The 25,014-nt window shown below is 32.6% G+C and overlaps 1 protein-coding gene across 1 annotated transcript in view; it reads right to left on the reverse strand.

The window, feature by feature from the left end:
• Positions 1 to 25,014, reverse strand: part of LOC111630890 — a 91,970-nt gene that overhangs the window by 25,536 nt on the left and 41,420 nt on the right. Inside the window, exons 9-11 of the mRNA XM_023375049.1 lie at positions 20,416 to 20,549; positions 10,969 to 11,062; positions 5,719 to 5,826 (exon numbers count right to left, since the gene is read on the reverse strand). Coding sequence (XP_023230817.1) covers positions 5,719 to 5,826; positions 10,969 to 11,062; positions 20,416 to 20,549 — 336 coding nt within the window. The remainder of the gene's footprint in view (positions 1 to 5,718; positions 5,827 to 10,968; positions 11,063 to 20,415; positions 20,550 to 25,014) is intronic.

Raw genomic sequence — 25,014 nt, forward strand, 5'->3', positions numbered from 1 at the left:
GCTCTGCACCTCAAAATTACCTGTCAATTTAATCATGACTTCTTTCCATTATACTGTATGTGTACAATAAATATGATTCTGCTATTTACTTTCCTTTCTGGTGTAGCGTTTTTAATGGCCAGCAGTGTAGCAACTTGGAAGTGTAGCCTAATGGATTACACTAGCAGGAACCTTGCGCAGAAACTGTATGAACATAGATAAGATGTGAACACAGGTAATAGTAGTGTTCGCTTGTTCTGCAACTGCAGAGGATACAGAAATCATGTGGAATCAAGCTAGAATAATCAGAAATATTCAGATCACCCAAGCATGTAGCAATAGCCAAAAGTTCAGGGATTATGCCTGAATGCAAATGATGTGGAAACCTCTCTAAAGCTTGAAAGTTTTTACTAACTAACTATAAGATGTCAACTTAAAATATGCCTCTGCAGCTATCTATCATAGATTTTTATTTGTAATTTATTTTCATTAGTTTACATCAGTGATGGGACAATACAAAATTTCTCCCAATTTCAATTCTGTTTTGAATACTTTATAAAACTTATTTTTGTTTCAGAAAAATTAAGGATTTACATTATGAGCGAGGTACAGTATATTCATTAATTAATAAATATTATGCTTAAGAATGGAAAACAATTGGAAAATCCAGAATCAATCTTTCAAAAGAAACCTGAAAATTTTCCATTTATATGCATGCTTTTATTGTGCATTTATTTTACAAAATAAATTTGTAATCTTATCTATATATATAATCAAGATGGGTTGATAATAATAATAATCGCAAAGCCCAAACAATTAGGAGTTGAAGGTTGAAATTTGGTACACAGTTAGGGTATGTCACAAGAACACACACTAAGAAGGGATTTTTCGAAATTACCCCCCCCCGTGGGGGAGAGGGAGAGGATTAAGGCTCACCCTGAAGAACTTGGCTTCTATTGTACTATTTTAGATGCGGTTTTTTGCATTTTTGACTGTGTTTTAGTAGGCTACCACATTTAGTAAGGTACCATGGGGGAAGAAAAAAGTGTATTCCTTAACAATGGAAGTGTTAACATGAAAGTGTTAACAATGGAAGTGTTAAGAGAAAGCAGCATGCAAGATTTATGGACGCAGATGTGGTTTTTTGCATTTTTGCGTGAAATCAAACATATTTTTAGACCTATGTAAAAATTCTCTAAATAGTCTGGAAACAGGGGGACCTAATTCTTGCATTCTGTTTTCACAGAAAGCAAGAATAAAATATATATATATATATATAAATAAATATATTCTCTTTTACTCAAAGAATTATCCTCATGTCATCTAGGGTTTCTATCTTTGGAAATAGCTTCATTGGTCAATGCAATGACCAGGGGAAGCAGAAGGTAAATGAGAAGATGCACTTCTTTTTTCATACTTCTTGCAATTGGCATGCCTTTGGCAAACGATGCAACAAGCTGAACAAATATCATCGTCACAAGTTAACCAACTTTTAGATTCATTCATTTGAGCCAAGTTTCCTAAATGTACAATTTATTTTCCTCCAAAAAATTTCATGCAGACTCAGACGAAAATCTAGACAGACTCATGTTGAAAAAATCAATTTTTATAACTGAAAACAGCAGCAGACTTAGCATGAACAATTACTTTTACTTCGAACTGCATACATTGCATTTGAAAATGTAATATAAACAATACACTAATAAAATATCATATTTTCATGTATGTTACCTCCAGGTTATTTGTGTTTAAAAGACAAGATGAAAGAAAATGTGGATTATGCAATAGCAATATTATATGCAGTGGCTTACTTAAGGTATGATAAGATAAGGTAGTATTTGTGCCCTAGGCACCACTAAGCAATTTAATAAAAAGTCACATATGATATTTTTGGATAGTGATAAAATAATTTTCTTCAGGTATATGATTTGTCTTTTATTTCATGGGTGAAAAACACTATGATGGCTGAATTGTTAAACCATTTATTTAAATTATTAAGTAAAAATAGTTCTAGAAAAAACTGTAAAACATCATGCCTGTGGTTGTTAATTTGCAGTCTGAACCAGGTGGAGTGCAAGGACAGAAGCAGTGAAACTGTCAAGTACCTTGAGGAGATACTTCAAGTTCTTCAAGACATGACAGATGATGAAAACGAGAGCAGTGAAACAAGAAGTGATGCAAGCCAGTTGTATAACCATACACTGAATTACAATTTCCTGACTTTGCTAAGAACTTGGAACAAAGTATTCATTCACATTGACCATGTTCAAAAAAGGCTGTAGAATTCTAGCATAAACTTCCATGATGTTGCCCTGGATTTAAGTCTTCTGAGACCATTTTGATGATGAAAGAGAAATGTTGGTCAGTGAATCACTCAAAGGTGTCTATCAAGAATGGAATATTAAATATGAAAGACATTGGATATGAAAAAAACAAATTGCTGATGAAAACTTGAGAGACACTGGGTTAACAGCCAAGGAGGAAATGAAAAGAATCATGAAGAAAACATTTGGCTGTCTTCACAGCAAAATGAATTAATGGTTTGTTCATTTGCAAGACACAGGTGCTAGGTTTGGGTTCCTTCTTGAAGTCAAGGGACTGTGTACAGTGCTATTACTGACAATAACAACCTAAAGAAGTGTGAAAATTTGGGTGAATTGTACAACTCTGATGTTGATGGACAGCAGCTATATAAAAGAAATTTTTAATTGCAGGATACTACTATCAAGTCAGAGCAACATTAAAATATCAAGATGCAAAGACCTCAAATTTATAGAGATGGGAGCATCTTTCCCAATCTTTGCATTTCAGATAATGCACACCATTGCCAGCTGTGAGAGATCATTCAGCAAGTTAAAACTAATACTTTTGTATTTGAGAGCATCAAAAGAGTCAAGGAAGACTGTGATCTTGTTATGCTGAGTGTAGAGAGAGAGGAAAAAAAAAAAATGAAAAAACTGACTTTGACCACATCATAGACCAATTTGCATCAGTAAAAGAAAGGAAGGTGCAATTGTAATTTATCAACTATAAGATTAAGAACTTAACTGATATTTTTGAACTATTTTATGGTAAAGTTTTCTGAAAGATGGATGTCAGATGTTTGGACAAGGGTGCAATTTTAGTGCTTGCCACATGTGTTATTTTCCATAGATATGCCACATTTTATGTGTAAATTTTAAATTGCAATTACAAACATGTGCCCATAGAACAGCCATTGCTCCATAGGCATGGAATATGTAGTGATGCAGTTATGTAAAGGTCTTATTTTTCATTCTAGCAATTTTCTGCAGGTTATATTCATTAAGGTAAAGTACTGCTAATTTTTGATAACTGTTATTACATATAATGGTTATACCAAATTACTGTATAAAATCAAATCCTAATCTTACCTTTCTCAATTAAAGATAATTACCATATTAAGTTGGGTCCACATTAGTAAAAATTGTGTTGTGTTATATTTGGTGAAAATCTGCACATGTGAACAGATTTGTATAAGTATGGACATACATGCTGCTCAGAAATGCACACAATCTGTTTGCTGTTGGTTTTTGGAAAGACATCAAAGGGATTTGTGCCTAACCAGTATTGTAATGTACAGTGATACCCCGAACTTACGCGATAGGTAGGACCGAGCGATAACCGCATAAGTCGAATTCGCATAAGTCAGGATATAATTTCGCAATTTGTCTAAAATCCAAGTCGGATGTATGTAAGCTAATAAATGTTCTCGTTAATCTTATCTCGTCTTTTGATTCATTCACGGTTACAAGAAACCACCACATAGAGTCTCTCGAGTCTCCATAGATATAACAAACACAGAATTAAATAACACAAAATGTAGCTATGTGTCGATTCCGCGCGACACATCCAAACATGTAAGCCGAAGAATAGTGTGGGGGGAGTGAGTAATCAAGAGCTGCATGGCACTCAAACAAAAGACAAATCGACGAGATTTGAAAATCATGTAACTCCAGGTTCGCATAAGTCGGGGTAGCGTAAGTCAAAGTATTACTGTAGATGCATGTGAGATTTTCACTTACAGATACTTGATTTTTTATGCCAGTGACTGGAGTTAGTGTTATTGCTATTGTGAGACTATGTCTGAATTAATCTTGAGTATCATATTCTCTTTGTTTAACTTCATCACTATAATTTACAAAATTAAACAGTTGACCAAAAAAAAGTAGAGCAGTCTTTTAATATCTGTCAATTAAAAGTGCTAAAGCAAGAATAAACAAGTTACCATGCACAGCTTGAGTGCTGATGCAAAGCACATAACACAAAAGTTTGTGGAAATAAATTCAGACTCGTTTGAATTTATTTCCACGTAAACTTTGAATGTAGAATTTGGCACAAAATTATTTGTGCCAAATTCTACATTCAATGCACAATGCAAATTTTTACTAATATGGACCCGGCCTTACAAACTTATAATCAGTATATTACACCTTATATATAACTAGTAGCCCGGGACGCCCCCTAGTGGGCGTTCCAGCAGCATTACAAATTCCTGAGGCATGTTTAATGCACTTAATATATGAAAGTTGTGTGCGCTTAATGTTTAAAAGTTTGATGCAGTTAATATATATAAATGTATACAATTCTTCATCTTAGAAACTAAACTTAAAATATCAATACACAAACAGCCAACAGTATTTGTACATGAGAAAGTGAATCTATTCTTTACTCAAAATTGTTCAAATAAATAGAATTAATATGATTAAAAAATCAAGTATAAATATATACAAATGTTCATGTTAAAAAGTAATGTTAACAGATCAATACACAGCAAATAGTATTTCTGTATTACAGACTGAAGATATTCTTTAGCTGTGTTCTGTATTCCATCATTTATCCCATCATAAAACTTCTGTATACACAACATTGTTGGGAAAAAAAAGTATAATTATTTGGAATCAATTTGCCTTGTTGTGACATTTTGTCTTCTGTGTCGTTTTGCTTCTGCCTGCCTGTGCAACATTGCAGATCTGAGCTCATGAGTTTCATTCTGCAAGCCTCCACGTGTTGATTGTGCTATTCTCTGTAATGTTTCCTGCGCACGTCTCTCCCTTTGTCTCGCAGCAGTGGCAGCTTTACGTTCCCCCACAGTGGCGTATTTCTTTGGTCGTGCCATGAAAGGTTTCTATTATTATATTAAAATATTAGCTTAACTATTTCACTTATCGTTTTATCGTAGCGGTTCAAATCTATCCGGTTTTTCGTTATTCGCCCCCTAGTGAACATTACAGGCATTCCGTGACAATAATAAATTCCTATTACAAATATACTGAATTATTTATATTGTTATATTGACCAAATAATAATTTATTGGCCAAATGAATAATAATAATTTATATTGTTAATTTAAATAATAATTAAAATTGTTAATTTAATTTGAATGTTTGAAATATGACACACGATAGGGGCGCCTCTAGTGTCGGTTATCAAACGGTTACGGGACGGACGGACGGAAGGAAGGACGGACTCCTGTTGAATGGGTTATATATATAAAAATAGAAGAAGATTATATTACATAAAAAGATATAAAATAATTTATACTAAATAAATAATAATAATAAATATTAACAATAAAAAATAAAAATAAATAACATATAATAATAAATAAAATAAAATATATTTAATTTAATATTTTATATAATTACAAAATATATTGTAAATACAGTAATATAAACAGTTTATGTATAATCAAGAAACATCTTAAATGAATAATCTTACCAGAATATTATCTTTATAAGAACATGAAAGAATCCAGTCTTTATGACAATCAAATAATGTAAATTGTTGAGTAATATTACCATCTTCTAATAACCATATTTTAAGACACTAAAAGTAATAATAAATAGATAAATTATGTAAAATAAAAATAAATATAATCAATAAATTACTACTCTAACTACTTCAAAAATAGCATTTTTTAAATTTTATGATAGAAGCTACAAATATGACATTAATAAAAATAAAAATTTAAAAAGGGGAAATCATTCTAAAACAGACTTCTAATCAAAAAGATTTAAATAAAATTTATTTATTAGTACTACTTATTAAAAATAATATACACAAACACTTTCTGTTTATCTTTATCTGAATTATTGTTAGAATATGTCAAATCCCATCCCCACCATCAGGGCTTTGAAGCCAGAGCCAGTCAGAACTTCCATTTTTTTGCTAGAACTAGAGCTGGAGCCCAGAGCCATGTATTTGTAGTTCTGTGGTATTACTGGAGTACACATTGATGTGGGGTAAGACGATGAAGGGCCATACACACAAATCAGACACTATATGAGATTTGGTGGACAACAACATATATATTTCTGAGGTTCAATTACAATTGCTATAAGACTAATGGAGTGTTCCATCACCCCTTCATAAAATTGACAAAATTTCTTCACCGACAATAATCATCCTCTGCTTATGAATTGGTACTAAATTCACAATGTGCCCAGAAATTAATTAATTAGGACTAATACAATTGATTAACTACAAGACTGACTGTTAGCTGATTCATAAGAGCTTCCTCTTCACCGCGTGGTACGCCACTCCCATTCCACTTAACCTTGTCGAGTCTTCGGGTCATATCCCTCAATTTCTTCCTTTCTTTTACTTTTGTGTCAACTGGCAAATTTATTTTGACCATCAATTATAATCCTTAATACTCTCTGTAGTTAGCACCACAGTTATACTTAACACTGTCCTCATAATTGAATTCACTTCTTTACTTGATCACTTATTCTCACCTACACTCCCTAATACAAATGGGGGTTTTCTTCCCTTTGTATTCTTCCTATCGCGTCTTCTTCAAATGCAGCAATTCTCAGAGAAGAGAAAAAGAATGAGCCCTGCATGTGGTATCCCTTACATTTATACTCCCGCCACACTGACCACGTGGTAAAACCCATGTGTACAACACAAACCAATCACTAACTGCTACAGACACCTCACAAAATGTGATGCACATCAGTGAATAATTTTTTTTTTTACACTAAAACCCAATACACAACAAAAGAGTACAAATTATTAAAACTATATACATAAATTTACTGACAAATCACTACATATTACTTTAAAAAATTCTTGGCTCAAGTTCTGTTTTCTTTTTTTTTGCTTAGATATTAATTTCTTCAGATTTTATAAGAAAGTTTTTAGCTTTTTGCTTTGTAAATATTTAAAAAATTTTGTAAATCTAACCAAAAACGTTCTAACAACTTTATTTCTGACATACTACTAAGGATATATTCATAATATTTCGTTTATTTTATCAGAATTAAACAAAATTAATTTATATCAACTATAATTAATAATACCATAATATGAACAATATTTTAGTAGCTTTTAAATAATAATTAAAATGTTGCAACATTAATTTAGGTTATATGTTAAGTACTGTTAACTTTTCTGATATAAGCTGGCAATTGTAAAAACAGACTAAGCCACTTTTCAATCAGGTGTAGAAGTGATGTAAATAAGTGGTGAATAGTACTATAGTTATTAGTTAATTGCTTATTTATATCTCATTCCCTTTTCTATAATTTCTTCTTCTTTAATTATAGTTTGATATATCTGAGAATAATGCTAAAATTAGATATTGTTGTAAGCAATCAAAAGAACTGTTTCTATCATTTATAACAAATTTATATAAAGTAATAGAACAGATTATATATAAATTAACAAAACAAAATAATTTAAATAATGTACTCCTATCACGAGCAATTGTACTTAAAAATTAAATGTTTGGCCGGAGCCAGAGCTGGAGCAAAGCCAGAACCAGTGTCAAGATCATGATCCCTATTCCAAAGCTCTGCTCATTACCCAGATGTATTGTAGGCCTGATTACACCCAAAATTGGTAAGAAAAAGAATACTCTCTTAGTGCCCAAACAGTGGAAGGAGTAAAAAAAAGTTTTAAGTTTTTTCTTTCAACTAGTTTATATAATTAATACAGTAGATATCTTAAGTGTTTTAAAATTATGAAATAAAACAAATCATTCAGTGAAAATAACAACTTATTTTCTCTAAAAAGAACATTTCAATAATGTTCTTTTTAGAGCAAAATATCTAAATTAATTGGTCTGGAAGCAAAGATTGAACAGACATCCAAGTACTGTAGTGTAACTAGCAATGCATCTGCATGGTAAGCAGATCAAATCTTGCTCTGGGTCAATCTTTCCTTCCAGAATATAGATTATAATTTTATTTTTAATTTTTTAAATTTATTATTATAATTTTATAATTATAATAATATTGTAAATAAAATAACAAATTAATCTGTTATTTTATTTACATTATTATTGTGATAGTGGTGAAACGCCAGAGTTTTACCATTTTTGCATGTTTGTTGTGGAGGTAGTAGCCTATAAAGAAGGTTGTCTTCGTAATTTTTTGTAATTTTCGATGGACTACTGATGGTGTGCAATGACAGGAAGGAAAAGGCAACAATAAAGGTTTTATCCTTTATAAATGCTCTGTATTTTACATTTATTAAATGTCTAATTATTTGATTTAATGCGAGATGCCAATTTAACTGTCTACCTCTAGCCAAATTACTAAGTAATTAAGCCTGATAAAGAATCTGACTGTTTGATATTTAAGCTATAAGCATAGAAATTTCATCTATTATATTATATTAACACTATTGTAGTGAAATTTTTAACAAAATCCCTTAATTAGAGGAAATTTTAGAGCTACTTTGGGAAATTGACTCTGTCTATTTGGCAACTGTAACTGTGGTTCCATATAATAAATACAATAGCAGTCTGATTTTTATAGTTTGTTATAATTACTATATTGAACTGTAATTTGAGTATATACTTTTTTTTTTACTAATAATAAAATTTTAGACCCATTTTTCATTTAAAAAAGTACATAATGTCATATAATTCAAAAAACATTAATCAAACTCATAAATTTATCATCTTAATATTTACATTAATCATATAAAAAAATCATTTATGATTTTTTATATCAGCTTTCTTCATTTAATTTATAAAATTTATCCAAATTTCACACATAGTATTTGTCAATAATTATGCAAGTTTAAATTTTATATCTAAGATATTATCAACTTATAGAAGTTTTTAGCAACTTAAATGTAACTGTTTTCTTAGAAATAAATATATTTGAATGTATTTTTCAAAATTTACTGAATTAGAAAAAATATGAATGAAAAAATATGAATATCTTGAAATTCTTAAAAGTTTGAAAATTTATCTGTAACATCTTGTGGCGCCCATTGGCAACGGGCCGATTTGAACGATAGAGGGCACAAAGAAAAGGAAAAAGCGAACTTTGAACTGGTCACCCACTTTCTGACCAACAGCTACTGTATATATTCGTAAATAAAGAAAGGAATATTAAAAAAAATTTTTTTTTTAAATATCACTTCCTTTATTTACGAATATATACAGTAATGTACAGTACAATACAATGTGTATACAGCTCGACATCGATTGAAGGTTACAGTTGTTTGCACTGACCGCTTGTCCTAACATCTGTTCCCAGTAGCTGTTGGTCGGAAAGTGGGTGACCAGTTCAAAGTTCGCTTTTTCCCTTTCTTTGCACCCTCTATCATCCGAATCAGCCCGTTGACGACGGGCGCCACAATCTGTTACTATTAGAAAAAAGAGAAAATCTTTTAACAAAGATACCTTTTAATAGTTAGATAGATTAACTCTGTTTGTTTCTTTTCTTTAATCCATTGTCTGGATTACAAAACACTACTTATAGGTGATTTGATGATGTCCAAGTTCAGTTTGTGAAGAAAATGGATTAAAAGACTAAACTTTACTCATTATAAAAAGTATTTCTAATATGAAATAAGAGATATTACTTGCAAATTAACCCTTTTTTAATCATAAAGAAACAGAAAAAGACAATCACACAAAAATATAATTTCTGAAAGTTATTGTTATGCCATATATGTCATTTAAATTGTATTAAAATTTATTAAAAATACTTCTACATCTCTTTTTAAATTTCATTATGTGTTCAGTTGTATGTCATCATGGGGTATTTTTGAATGACCTACTATCACTTGAAACAAATTCATGCTAGTACAAAAGATACCAGACAATACCAAAATCAAATATTTTACATGTACATGTATACAAAAATATAAAATGAAAGACATCTGCAAAAAATGTTATATATATATATATATGAAAGCTTCTATATATAGAAGCTTTCATATCAAACAGTTGAAAGGTGCTCCCTTCACCCATATGTAGTAAAACCCTGATGAACCAAGCCAAACCTGTAAGTGAATATACTACACAATAATTCATGAAAGAAAGTTAAAAATGATAACACTTATTATAAAATGATTTCTTCCTGTTAACTTCTATCATTTAATTTCAATGTAAGATAAATCATTCAAATTAAAATGCAATTACAATAATACATATTTTTATTCTTAAAACTATTGTACTTAATAGCTGTATAGCAAATGATGTAAAAAATGTTGTTCTTATATATGATTAAATTCACTAAGGTGTAAAAAAGAGACTTAAAAGTGATATGAATATAAAATATTTAATGATATAACTCTTAATCTGAAATGCCCAAGGCCATCTATTTTATCTAAGTTTTTGGTTATCCAAAGTAGCATCAGTCCACATTACTTTGGATAATCAGGGTTCTACTATATTAAGTTATGCAAAATTGTAAGAATGGATCAATAAATAACCAGCTGAGAAACCAACCAACTGTTGCTTTTGGCTGGTTATTTATTGATCCACCTTATATTATGAAATTTATCAGATATAAACAACATATTCACAATCAAATTTTAAATTCCAAGCTGATGAATGTCATTACATTCTGAAATTTATTTTATATAGATTATTTATAATACAATAAAAAAATATATATACATATATATATAATTCAATTTATAACATTATAAATGTATATCTTTAATAAAATTTAATATAAAAGTATATTTTTTTGAAAAAAAAACAACAATTTTTCTTACACAATCTTTGCTGACAGTTATGATTCTATCTTCTTTATAAAAAATACATTTAGTGATGCTACTCTGATGAGCAGAAAAAATAGTTGGGTTAAAACTATAAAAAATAAAAATAAAAATGAAAACTTTAATACTTTTATAATAGTAGTAACAGTAGCAGTAATAATAATTATTATTATAATACTTTTTTTAATGAAATAATTTTATTTTTTCAAAATTATAAATAAAAATTTAAAATACAATATATAATTAATAATGTATGATATAATTACAACAGTATAGTACTGTTTATATGTTTAAAATTTATTTGTCTTTATCATTTATACATTGTTTTACATTGGTCCCTAAATACTCTATTCATTTTCAATGGTGAAATATTTTGTTTATAGGGGAAAGTACGATTCAACCTGAGTAAAATTGCCACCTTTAGTAAGTACTGTTTGTTATGCATCACAAATCTGGTAATATCGTCAGTAGGTAAGCTGCTACAATTACAAACATGCAGTTGAAACCATTAGGCTGCTCATCAATATGCTGTCAAAGTGTTCATTTTTGTGTGCTAATGTTGGCAAGATGTTATCAAAAAAATCGAAAAAAAATCGAATCCTTATCCAAAAAATCGAAATATGTAGATTTAACAATTTCTTTTATCGTTACTTCTTATGAAACTAAAAGGGTGGATCAAATATAAACAGTAATTTTGCTATTCTGCTTACCATGCAGTTTCTAGCTAGATGATGTAGAGCAGTGATTCCCAAACTTTTTCAATCCACCGCCCCCTTTGTTCCATAAAGTTATACCCAATGCCTCCTAACCCATTTTCACTTGTGTGAGAAAGGATTGGAAATATTCTTAGGAAAACTTTTCTATGAATCTTACACTTTGTGCCCTTACCATACATTGTTCTCAACATCTAGAAATCATTAAATGCAATGTTTTCCCTTATCAGTTTAACAGAGGAAAGGGAACAGCTTTCAGTGACCCCAATTTTGCCTTTGGTCACTGTTCATTATCCTGCCTCCAACGACTCCCTAGATTTACTCATTGCCCACAAGGGGGCATTATTGCCCACTTTGAGAAATGATGATGTAGAATGCAGTTGAAGTTTGATTTGTGAGGAGTGGGGGAACTGGCTTGGTTAATGAGTGCACTCGGTTCTGTCGTCAGTGCAGCCATGACCAAGCCATTCTTCTGTTGCACAACGCATCATCATAAAATTTTTAACTAATGAGGGGGCTAAACCTTAGAAATTTTTAGTTGATTGAAAGCACAGTTTGGGGACAGTACACCATCTCAGAATTGTCTATATACATGGGCCAGAGAATTTAAGGGTGGGCGAGAATGTGTCAAAAAATGAAGCTCATGACAACCCTTACAGATGACAACATCCATGCCATTCAAGAGCTTATTGAATGTGATTGCCGGTTAACTGTTGAAGAAACCTCATCAGAAGAGGGTATCTGCTATGGGAGTGTTCAATCCATTATCACTGATCATCTTGGCTTCAGAAAAATTAGTGCCCAATTGGTTTCAAGGTTGTTGACCAGAAATCAAAAACAGGTCAGGTCAAAATGGGCTGGGAAACTCTCAAACACCCTTCTTACAGTCCAGACTTGTTCCCCTGTGACTATTTTTTGTTCGCACCTTGAAGGAATCACTTGGAGGAAAACGATTTGCAAGCAATGAAGAAGTCGAGGAGCATGTGCGCAATTGGCTCATAACTTGCCCTCAATCTTTTTATGAGAGAGGGATATTGAAGCTTTAAAATCGTTGGCAAAAGTGTGTAGAGCTTGCAGGAGGATATGTAGAGAAGAACTAAAGTTTTCACTTGTGTATATTATTAATCAATAAATTTCTAAAAGAAAATTATAGTTTATATTTGATCCACCCTTATATGTTTATTGTTTAGTCAAAGCTTGACCGAAGTCTATCAAGCTGAGACAAAAAAAACGTATGTAGCCGGCTTACAAAAAATATTGCTTTATTCAACACGGGTTTCGAGTTTACAACTGAGAGCTCGTACAAACTCTCAACAAAACCTAAGTTACAATACCACGTGTCCGAATACAAAACACCTAACCCCTTCACTCTCCCTCCTCCCTTTTCAATTATTTTAGCGTACACAGGCCGGACCTGTTACATTAACACGCGAAGAACGAATCCTTTTTATCAGACTACTCACTAGGAGAATCCGGTACTTGAAAAACCATCAGGTGTTGGACCAAGGTCTCTTCCTATTCGGGAAATATATGTCCCCGTCGATGTATCGGGTAATATAGCTTCGTATCTTGTAAAGTTCACTCGGTCCCCTTTTCGCACAACACGGATGCACTTGGATTTTGTCCCCTTCTACTTGGTAAGTCTCTCCTTCTCTCAATGGCGTTGTATGACTTTTTTACCGTCGACGATCTACCACAGACGACAGGAACAAGAACCAAACTCCTGGCGTCACATATGTCTCTGCTATATATACCCCTGGGTTTCCAAACCCACCTGACCTCTTCGTTGGCCAATCGCAAAGGTCCAGGTTCAACAAAGGGACAGGGTAGAGATTAAGGGGTACACGTGTCTTACAAACACAAAGAAGAACAAAAAAAAAAAACCGACACAATTGAAATAAGTAAAACTTAAACCTAGTACAATGGTAATAACTATGCAAATCATATTTATATACAATAATAAGAATAACAGTAAGCTGCGGAGCACTACATTATTAATGAATAAGTTGACCTACTTTCATAACAGACTTCTGTTCTGTTCTCAAATCTAAAAGTTCTAAAAGTTCTTTGTGATATGTTGGGGACATGGTGCCAAAAATAATCAAGATAATGCCACCTTATGAGTGTATTACCCCATGAATTCATTACGATTTCTATGTAAGCATTAAGAATTCTTCCCAAATGTCATCTATTAGAGTTTGCCAGATGTCCCAGTTTTTTCGTTTTTTCCACATCCAGAAAATTTTTATCAGGATGATCTATTATTCTGGATTTTTTCTGGCTACCATACTTGCTGCCATCTAGTGACAAGAGTACAACTTTTCATTCTTTTCTTACTCTTTGTTTTCTTATATTAAATCTTTGCCATGGATAATCCTAAATAAAGTTTTCTGTTAGAGGTCATGGAAGAAGGAAATGTTAGCAATGTAACAAAAAAAATGAAGTGGCATAAAGGATTACTGTCAGGTTGTGAGTATGGAATATTCCCTATCTAAATGCTATTTCACTGACAAAAGACTCTTAAGGCAGATGCATGTGGGTGGCAAAATTGACATTGAACATTAACATGTTCAACCACTTTCCCATTTTAACTGTCAAGATTGAAAAAAGCAATTGGTCACAGTAGTTGTTGAGGTTCAATTTCATCATAATTTTACTACCTATGTGCCTTTAAAAAATTTGATCAGTGTGTCAATCCTAACAACTTTCCTCTGTCAATGTAGGAATAATTTTTAGAATAAAGTATCTTTCTATTTTTCCACATTTTAAATATATTTCTGTCACTGGCAGAGTTTTTAATACACATCTATTGCATGTCACAGAATTGGCCCTGTTTTCACTAGAAAGCCCTGGTACTTTTTAGGAAGAACTCATTTTGTCCAGGATTTTATTCCCATGTATTTGGCAACCTTACATCTGCAGCAGTTTGACTGAAAAATTTAACTTTAATGTGACCTGTTATTGATATTTCTTCCTTGCCAGTAGTCATTTCATGTAATGATAATTGCAATAAGCAACATTTGACTATTTTGACTGGGATCTAAATAAGTATTGAAAAACTTGCATTACTTTTCTAAAATTTACTGTAACCATTAAGTAAGTCTGTACTGTAGATTATGGTTGTCTGCCATTTTTTTTGTCTTCGCTGCCCACCCCAATTTTTCATATGCTCTTTCCACCCTTTGTCAGGCATTACACTGTTGTTTGTATTCATGTCCAGACCAGCTCTATTGTTTGGTGTTGAAGTAAGGACCCCTGCTGAGGGGAACTGGTCTGGACAACAGGAAGAAAATACATGAGGAGTTCAAATAGAGAGCTCACTTTGGGTCAAGTCTTGGATGAGAATGGAAGCTAGAAGTTGGGAGGACCAAAGTAGGCAAAACGTGAAAGATGTCCCTGAGCTTGAGTGAGAGTGGCACCGGGCCAAGAGAAAGATTTGTGCAAGGGGACAAATGGAGCTTCAGCTAAAGCTCGAGGATCTACAAAGCTGAGACTTAAGTGTTCTGCCATTTACTGGCATGATATTGTTTGTATATTATAACTTCACTTTATCCAACAGAAATTCGTTGCTGCCTGAAGAAGAATCGTTGAAGGTTCAAAAACGTTTGTGAAATTTTAATTTTTTCATTTTTTGAAGTTAATTGCACACCAATAACAGGCTTCAAGGTACATAGTTTGTATATTAGTTTAGGAGTTTTAGAAATAATTATAATGCAGTTATTATTAGTCTCACTATTGTAATTTAGTGTAATTTGATCTTTGGGTATTTTTGTTTTAATTAATTATAATAGTCTATGGCTGATAACTTGGGGTCTAGTAGTGACTGTTTGTTTTATTAAAATCATTGTTGTTCATCAAAAGGTGGTTGTGTGTGCTTTTTTTGTCACTATCTCCAACACAAGTTCAAAGGTCACTTTGAAACTTAATAGCATTATGCCACATATAGCAGAATTATCCTGACTGGTGGGGTAAAACTGTCATCCTGCACATTCATTTCTTTGTGGGAAAAAACATGTTAAGACAATTCATTATGCTTTTTTTGTGTCTCTTATATGAAAGAACAAAAAATAAATTATGTTTATATAGAAATTTTTTGTATCTTCACTATTAGTATTTTGTAAGAACTACTTTTTCCTTTTTTTTTTAAATTAAATTTTATTTTTTATCAAAATTAAGTTGTTTGTTCCTTTTTTAATAGAAAAGAAGACATAGAAACAATTTCTAACAGACACTTTCACTTCTATTTTAGGGTTAATCTTACACAAATTAAAGTTTATAGTCAATCCATGTGTGAGAACTTGAGTGCAGTGTTCACTATAGGGTGTGGTGAAAAGAGTGTGAAATGAAAAAGATCTGTTAATGGTTGAGCCATGTCAATGGTTGAGCCATATTGTTCATGTCATCAAAAAAGACACCTTGTAACAAATAAAGGTTTGTTCAATATAGTAAGAGCTTCATTACTTGATTAGTGACCTTGGACAAAGCTAACATGTGGCATATGAAAATAATTGTACCATATACATTTTATATAGTATACAAGTATATATACATTATAAAATATGTCATATTTATTTATATATACTTTATTATATTTTATAAAGTATATATAAATAAATATAAAATATTATACATATATACTTTAGCTTATTAGTCCCACTGGTGGGGTCACTGCTGCAGATCACTTTCTTCCATTTCACTCTGTCCTCTGCCAAGTTCAAATCAATTCCAAGAGCCACCATATTCTCAAACATACTGTCAAACCATTATCTTCTCAATCTATTTCTCCTCCTCCTCCAGGGAAGATCCATCCCCATCATATGTTTTTTGACATAATCCAAAGGACTTCTTTCCATAAGCCCAAAATTCCACAGTCTTGACACTCATTTTCTTAACAGATTTTCTCAACTCCCAAAGTCCCTCTAACCATGCTATTTTTAATCCTGTCCTCTCACTCCACATGCCCATCTCAGCATTTTCATCTCAACAGCATCCTGGCTATTTGCATTTTTCTTAGTGAAAGACAATGTTTCCATTCAATACATCAAGACAGGCCTTAATAAAACTTAGAAAAATTTCCACTAAAACTGAAAGGAACGGTTTATATCATGTAAAATACCTGATACTCTTCTCCAGCCTTGCCAACCTACTTGTATTTCATGACTGACTTCCCTCTTGCTATCTGTTCCTGGATCTATGAAAGAACCCAAATACTTGAATACTTCTGACATCTCATCTTAACATGTTCATCAACATTTCCCATATCATAAATTTGATTCTAGTTGCACTCAATCTCAAAACTTTATCTTCTAGTGCTATCCTCCAATCTTCCGACTTCTCATCAGCTTCCTCTCTTGTTTCAGCACATAAAACAATATCATCACTGTACTTAATAGACCATAGTGCAATTCTGTTAGTAAATCCATCACAACAGAAAAGGGCAATGGACTGAGGACAGAGTTCTGATGTATCCCAATAACAATAGAAAAGGCCACCTTGCTTCCTGCTGCACATCTAATATTAGGCACATTGCCTGGTAAAACAGCTTTAATACAGCTGGATAATCACACCAATGACATACTGTGTTTCTAATGAACCAAATTGTATAGTTGGCTTGTTCTTCCAGCTGTATTAAAGCCACTTTACAAGACTATTTGCTCATTAGTTTTACAATTACCATGCATATCCTTAATTACTTTCACTTGAAGTTGAGAAATATGTGGATCAGTTTTCTTCTGAGACACCCTTGACATCCTGTTGAAGGTTTTATATATTGTTTTATTGACATAGAGAATTGTCCTTTCTTCATATTATATTTTTCCATTAGTTGTCTCAGGGCAAAGATAGATTCTATTGTCCTCTTACCTGAAATAAAACTGAACTGCTCCTCATTGATTGTTGTGACCTCACAAATTCCCTTTTCAATAATTCTCTCCCAAATAGAATGACTCATCACTAATATCCCTGTAGTTTATGCAATCATAAATGTCAGCTTTCCCTTTATAAATTGGGATGAACATGTTTGGTCCTAATTTATAAAGGGAAAAGTGACATTCATTATACACATATACTATATAACATATATATATATATATATATATATAGTATTAATTCTTACTTAGGACTATTACAGTAATTTCCTTTATTTGTTTATATCATTTAATTATAATATCAATGTATCAATTCCTCTTAGAAAGAAAGAACCTGGGGTTTAGACATTTAAGCAGTCAGCATTTAAGGGAGCTATGAGTTATAATAGTTTGGGAACCACTGGCGTAGGGATTTTGAGCTGTCCCGATTTTGAACTGGACCCATTTATCATTTCACTTTGTCCATGTTTGTTGTCTATCTTATATACAAGTTTTTTGTTTTTCATAAATTATGTCTATTTAGTATCAAACATTGTTAAATTTCAATATAGCAAAAAAATTTGCTTTATTGGCATTCACTGTCATTAAAATGAACTCCAATAAAGCAGACTTTTTGTTATAAAGGGTTTTCTTCTAGAGGCACTCAAACTTTGATAATGTATGGCGGCCATGTTAGTGAAGCTACAGCTGTCAAATTTGGAGGTTATAGTAATTAATGTTGGGCAAATCATCATGGATAATTACAGTGTTGAGCAACATGTGCAAATCATTAAACTTTACTATCAAAATGAGTGCTTAGTTCGTGCTACATTGCACACACTACGCGATTTTTACTGTGTACACAATCATCCTGTTGAGTCAACTATTCATCGTTTGGTGGACAAATTTGAATCAACTGGTTCAGTAAACAATCAAAACAACATCTGTATGTTGTTGAAACGTGAGGTCTGAAGAAAACATTGCTGAAGTGAACAAGAGTGTGCAGGATAACCTGCGGTAGTCAATTCCTTGACACGTCCAAGAATTTGGCCTTTTGCAGATATCAACTTGAAGAACTTTGCATTGGGACTTGGGCCTACAACTGTACAAAATTCAATTGGTCCAGGAACTGAAGGTAAACAACCATAAGCCACATCGAACATTTGCTGACGACTCATGAGCAGTTCAAAGTGGAACCCAATTTCAGATAGAAAATCATCTTCAGCGACAAGGCCCATTTTTGGATGAATGGCTATGTCAACAAACAAAATTGTCGCATTTGGGGAGATAACAATCAACATGAGGCCCATCAGTTGCAAATGCATCCAGAAAAAGTCGCTGTTTGGTGTGGATTTTGATCTGGTAGGGTTATTAGCCCAAAATAAAGCTGGAACTGCCATAACTGTTACTGGTGAGAGGTACAGATCGATGATAACCAATTTTTTGTGGCCTAAATTGGAAGATATGGATCTCAATGACATGTGGTTCAACAAGACGGTGCTACCTGCTACATAGTGCATGCAACAATGGATCTTCTGCATTGTGGTGTGATGGGTTAAGAAAACCATATTATTCAAATAATACACCACATATTAACACAATTTTCAATTAACGATAAAGGAAATTATTTATTTACAGTTAATCTACAAATTATTCAAAATACATGAGCTCGAAACCATCCATAATATTACACGTTAACCGTTTTTAAGTACATAAGTCTAAACCGTTCCTCTTTTTCTCTCGTTCACAAGGCTCATATATTTGGTTACACATGCGGGTCCCGAAGCCAGCCAGTACACAATCCGTTAAAATCGTATTATAATATTAATTATAACTAACTTCACTTAAAATAAAAACTAATATAATCTAGGTTAGGAAAAATAATACAGAAAGATCATGTTATAAGGAAATTTCCCTTATCTGTAAAACAAGCCAGAAAGCGCATATAGGTCAGAAGAGTCAAACAAGGAAAAATAGTGTGGGTTATTTACGTAGATGAAGAAATTACAGACAACAGAATATAAGCGAATAAAACATATATACATGGTGGGATACACCACAGCATGACAAATTCAACGGCATGGTTATCTTGTGTTTCGGCAACATCAACTGGCCACCATCATGTGATCATGTGATTTAATGCCATTAGACTTTTTCTTGTGGAACTATGTTAAATCATGGGTCTATGCGAATAAACTGCAGTCGATTGATGCCTTAAAAGTCAACATAACCAATTCCATCAATGACATTCTGCCCGATTTATGCAGTCAAGTCATCGAAAATTGGACCTCTTGGATACGTGCTGCCCAGAAAAGCTGCAGCGGCCATTTGGCCGATATTATATTCCATATATATAATGTAATTGAATACTTTTTTAAGTAAAAAATAAAATTAATATCATCTCATACACAACTTGTTTTATTTAAATTTGAAGTTCAAATGCCCTTAATGGAAAATCCTGTATTATTACATTTTTAAAAACGTTGGAGTTGTTTCTCATTATTGCTAATTTTCTTTTATTCATATCATGAATACAACTGATATCAATAAATTATCATTAATTTAATGTTAGATGATTTTATTAATTAATATCTATCATTTCAATTATTTTGTCTGTCTTATTATTTGTGAATTGAAAATCCAATGAATTTTTTTAGGCCAACAGTTAATCAGAAGCTTTGCATCAATGATTAAAGTTATTTTTTAGTTTAATATTATCTTAAAAACTTTTTGAAGTTTGTTTATTTATAAATATTTAATGACGTTAATTATCCTTTATTTAGACTAGAAAAAATTGAGAATTGTGGCCTTGAAGTTGCATGAAACAAAACAACCTTAGTAATAATTTATAATTTAAAATTATCATAATAAAATATTCAACTTACTGATTTAAAGAAATTATAAATAAATCTCCATTATCTAGTCCTCCAACAATATTATCCTCATGAGAAGCAATTGATGTAATTGGTTTATTTACATCAGCAGAATATTTAAAATCTGGTTTTGTCAAATCACCTAGCTAAATATAAATAATAAGTAAAATACAAATAAAAAATATATTAAAAAAATAACTTTATCTTGACAACTATATCTAAATATATATTCATTAAGTTATAGGCTGCTTTATTAGAAGAAAGTTATAGATAAACATATATAGTTACTAAAAGTTTTTATTGTAATTTCATGTGGATAAGTACTGGTACTGTACATGTCATTGGTCTAAAATATGGACTAAAGGTAGCAATTATGTTGCTAACTTTCGTAATTAATTATTTTAGACTATTCTGGAAGAAAAGATCAATCTGAAGCATGACTTGAACTTGCAACTTCTACTTATAGTACAGATGCATTGCCAATTATGTTAACTGCTTCCAATCTTTACTTCCAGACTATTTAATTTATGAGATATACACAGGGGCCATTGAAATGGTAGGGAAACTGGAAATTTTTTCCTGGGTCTGGGAAAAACTTAGTGGCTTAGTGGTTCCTATCCCTATAAAATTAATTTTATTTTTACAAATAGAAAATAAAATCCTTAAGACTGCATTTCATTAATTAATAAAGAGACATTTTATGTTTTTCATTTGTTCAAAAGAAAAATAGCTAAAGAGGCCATGAAGAAACAAAAGGGGTCTGCTTTATCCACTGAACTCCATAAAAGCTCTTGACAGCCCATGGCAAGTAATCAATTCATTACAAGGAAGCCTAGGACAAAAATTCATACAACTACTTGCTTTTCATCAAAATTTCATGATACAAAATATCTTCTAACTGTAACACTGTGTTGAGTAATAACTGTCCACAAAAAACCTTTATCAGTGTTGTGTTTGTTACAATATCCACTAACGTTTTCAACCTCCACCAAGGTCTTCTTCAGGTGCTTAATAAGTGTGAAATTCGAGATTTATATAAGGTAATAAAAGTATTTAATCCTTTAAATTTTTAATAAATTCCTTTAACTAGAAGTTGCACCTGCAGAAACGAAATTTGAGGTGCATGAGAAAATTATAACTCTTTCTATTTAACTATAAACATTCTCACGATCAATCCATGAATAGTTTACAAGTATCGACAAAATTCGTCATATTGTTGTCATTCTAACACCAACTTTAACCCCACACCTGCGAAAACAATTGGTCACCTAATGAATTTTCCCACCAAAATGTATAAAAGCCATCCTCCTTCCCCTCTCGGGAGAGTCAACCATCGAACGACCAAGACGGACCTTCACTTCCCGTTGACCTACTGTACGCCATTAATTAGAAGACCTTGTGCCCCAACTCGCACCACCTTTCAGAAATTAAAGCCGAAGTATCCATCCGATACTATCACAGAGGTATGAAATATTATTGTAAACTCCCTCTCTCATCCGCGGAGTTTTGTAAAATTTTATTTAGTTAGTGCATTAAATAAACCGTTGTTTATTTTTAAATGGTGTCGTTACTCGACTATGCTCACGCCTTATCGTCGACCCCTCTGACTCTCCTCCACTCGCGTAACGAGTAACCAAACATTACTACCATCCCTGACAAGAAAAGTAGGTCACCGACCTGTGGCCTGAAGGAGAGGACTTCCCGACCTCCCCGGTGGCTGACACTAAGCGTTGTCTCCCTTTGACCGTTAGAACGATGTTGTCTGAGTTGTAAATATTGCACATATCATGTTTTACCCTCCACTTGTCCCCATTCGAATTCCTCAAATAGGTATCTCCACGCCTGCGCGATCGTCTCTCCGTCTTTAAAGTGTACAGGTGCCCCCAACACTGTCTTTATAGATCTCCCAGGCCTCCAGGTGATGGATGTGATCAATTTGAAATGCCTGTCTGAATAATTTGGTGTTCAGGAAGTTCTCCCGAATTTCAGGGTCGCTAACGTATGCTGTCAAGGCGGTGGTGTGCCTGTTATTTTTAATTAATGTCCGATTGATGCTTGCGTAACCATTTTTGTGTTGAGCGCGTGGTAGAACCGATATAAACTAAGTTTCTTTGAAATCTATCGTCCCTGATGGGAATGGAGTATACCTCTGGGGCTCTGTTGAGATCTATTGTGTCTTTAGCTTTGCGCAGCAGGTCGTAAATGGTGCCGGTCCTCCTGTATGTGATGTTTGTGTGATTATGGCTAGCAATCTCCTTGTATAGGGAATCCAAATGTTGGTTGAACTGGATGATTGCACGCCTATCGTTCCTGACTACGCTGGACAGCGGCCTGTTAAGAACGATAGGTGTGCAGTCGTCTGGTTCAACCAACATTTGGACCACCTATACAGGGAGATTGCTAGTTGCTAGTCATAATCACACAAAGATCATGTATAGGAGGACTGGTACCATGCTAAAGATGTGATAGATCTCAACAGAGCCCCAGAGGTATACTCCATTCCTATCAGGAATGATAGCTTCCAAAGAAACTTAGTTTATATCGGTTCTACCATGCACTCAACACAAAAACGGTTACGCGAGCATCAATCGGACATTAATTAAAAATAACAGGCACACCACCGCCTTGACAGCATACGTTAGCGACCCTGAAATTCGGGCAAACTTCTTGAACACCAAATTATTCAGACAGGCATTTTAAATTGATCACATCCATCACCTGGAGGCCTGGGAGATCTATAAAGCCAATGTTGGGGGCACCTGTATCAACTTTAAAGACGAAGAGATGATCGCGCAGGTGTGGAGATACTTATTCAAGGAATTCGAATGGGGATAAGTGGAGGGTAAAACATGATATGCACAATATTTACAAGTTGGACGACATCGTTCTAACATTCAAGGGGGAGACAACGCTTAGTCAGCACCTGAAGAAGACCTCGATGGAGGTTGAAAACATTAGTGGATATTGTAACAAACACAACACTGATAAAGGTTTTTTGTGGACAGTTAATTTCATGATATCCGTATAATTAATTAGTTACGTTCCAGCACAGTAGTCCAGCTCTATAATTTCATCATTATAACTTGGGATGGTTATCTAATATAACTTTTCATGTAATGTCTTCTAAACAGTAACTGGATGAACAAACCAGAATCTCAGCATCCTGTTGAATACTTTACCATTACAATCCGTCAAATATTTACTGTAAAGCACACTTTTTAAACATGTTGACTGTCAAAGGACAAGATTTTATCATCACATTACTACATTTCTGTTTCATTTATCAAATAATAATATAATAATAATAAATATCAAAATAAACTAAAAAATTAAATAAAAACAATTTTAGCATCTTAATTTTAAGTTTATTTCAAGCAATGAGAGAATTCCTGGCAAAAAGTGGAAAGAGAAATAAATAGTGCATCAGCAGTGATGTCCTTTCCAATGAATTTTTCTGTTTTGAGAATTAGAGTAACATTTGAACTTTTCCACCAGTGAAAAATATTCAGAAGGTTTCCTCACCATTCACCTTAGAAACTTAAAAATAGAAGAGAAACCAACTCATCGACAAGAGAAAAGCACCATAGATAAAACTAACGCACACTTGTGCTCCCGAGTGGAAAAAAGTAAGCCCGCACCAAGAAAAGGGGGGGAGAAGACCCCACAAGCACAACTTAAATTCACTAAACCTTAAAGAATAAAACATCCCGAAAATTGTCAAAAAGAATAATGTAAAAGGTTAGCGAGTATTGTCAGAAAATAGGCTGCCAGGCAAACAGGAAAAGTTTATTGTTAGCAATAAGTATGTAAATGAGGGGAATGATCTCACTCAGAATTGTGACGTCACCTCACAGTATAAAGACCAAACCTCAAGTGAAGATGACCGAGGTGAGCTTCTGTTAGCAACGAGTGTGGTGAGCTTCGTAGCAGCAAACAAGAGAGAGGTGTCCGATAGGATAAAGTAGTTCCAAGGCGATTTTGAAGTTATTTGATTTGTGGATCGAAGATTAGAGAAAGTCTTGAGAGTGGAGGAAAAAGGTTCCTAATATTGAGGTGATGATTAGGACCTTTAATTCATAAGAATTATTGTACATAAGTTAAGTCTCTGAATCTTTTTTGTCAAATTCCAAAGGGGAATAGAGTTAAGATAGAAAATAGATTCATTTGAGTTTTGTCGGGTTGATTCTTATTGATTTACGTTGAATAAATTGTTATTTGATTTTTACTACATTTTGTGTATAGTTATTACTAGAATTTTTGGTACTTATGGGTTAAGAGGACGCCAGTTGGAAATAGCGTTTTTCCGAATAATGCAATTTTTTATTTGTCAAATTTAATAAAATTGTTAAATCAAACAATAAATTACAATTTATAAAGATATAACAAAATTTCACAAACTGTAATAATAAACCACTTGAATATGCAAATTGTTTTGTAATGTATATGGTAAATAGGCGATATCTATCATCCTAATTGATTTTTTTTCATTTTTACAACCTTATCAGTAAATTTTCTTCTTTTTAGATTTAAATTTACTAGTCTATTGTTATTTTGATATTTTCATTCAAAATTGCGACTTTGATCGCTATTTCCGACTGGCGTCCTCTTAAC

This window comes from Centruroides sculpturatus, unplaced genomic scaffold (assembly GCF_000671375.1).
Source record: "Centruroides sculpturatus isolate CEXI.00-Female unplaced genomic scaffold, Cexi_2.0 scaffold347, whole genome shotgun sequence".
Taxonomy (NCBI): Eukaryota; Metazoa; Arthropoda; class Arachnida; order Scorpiones; family Buthidae; genus Centruroides; species Centruroides sculpturatus.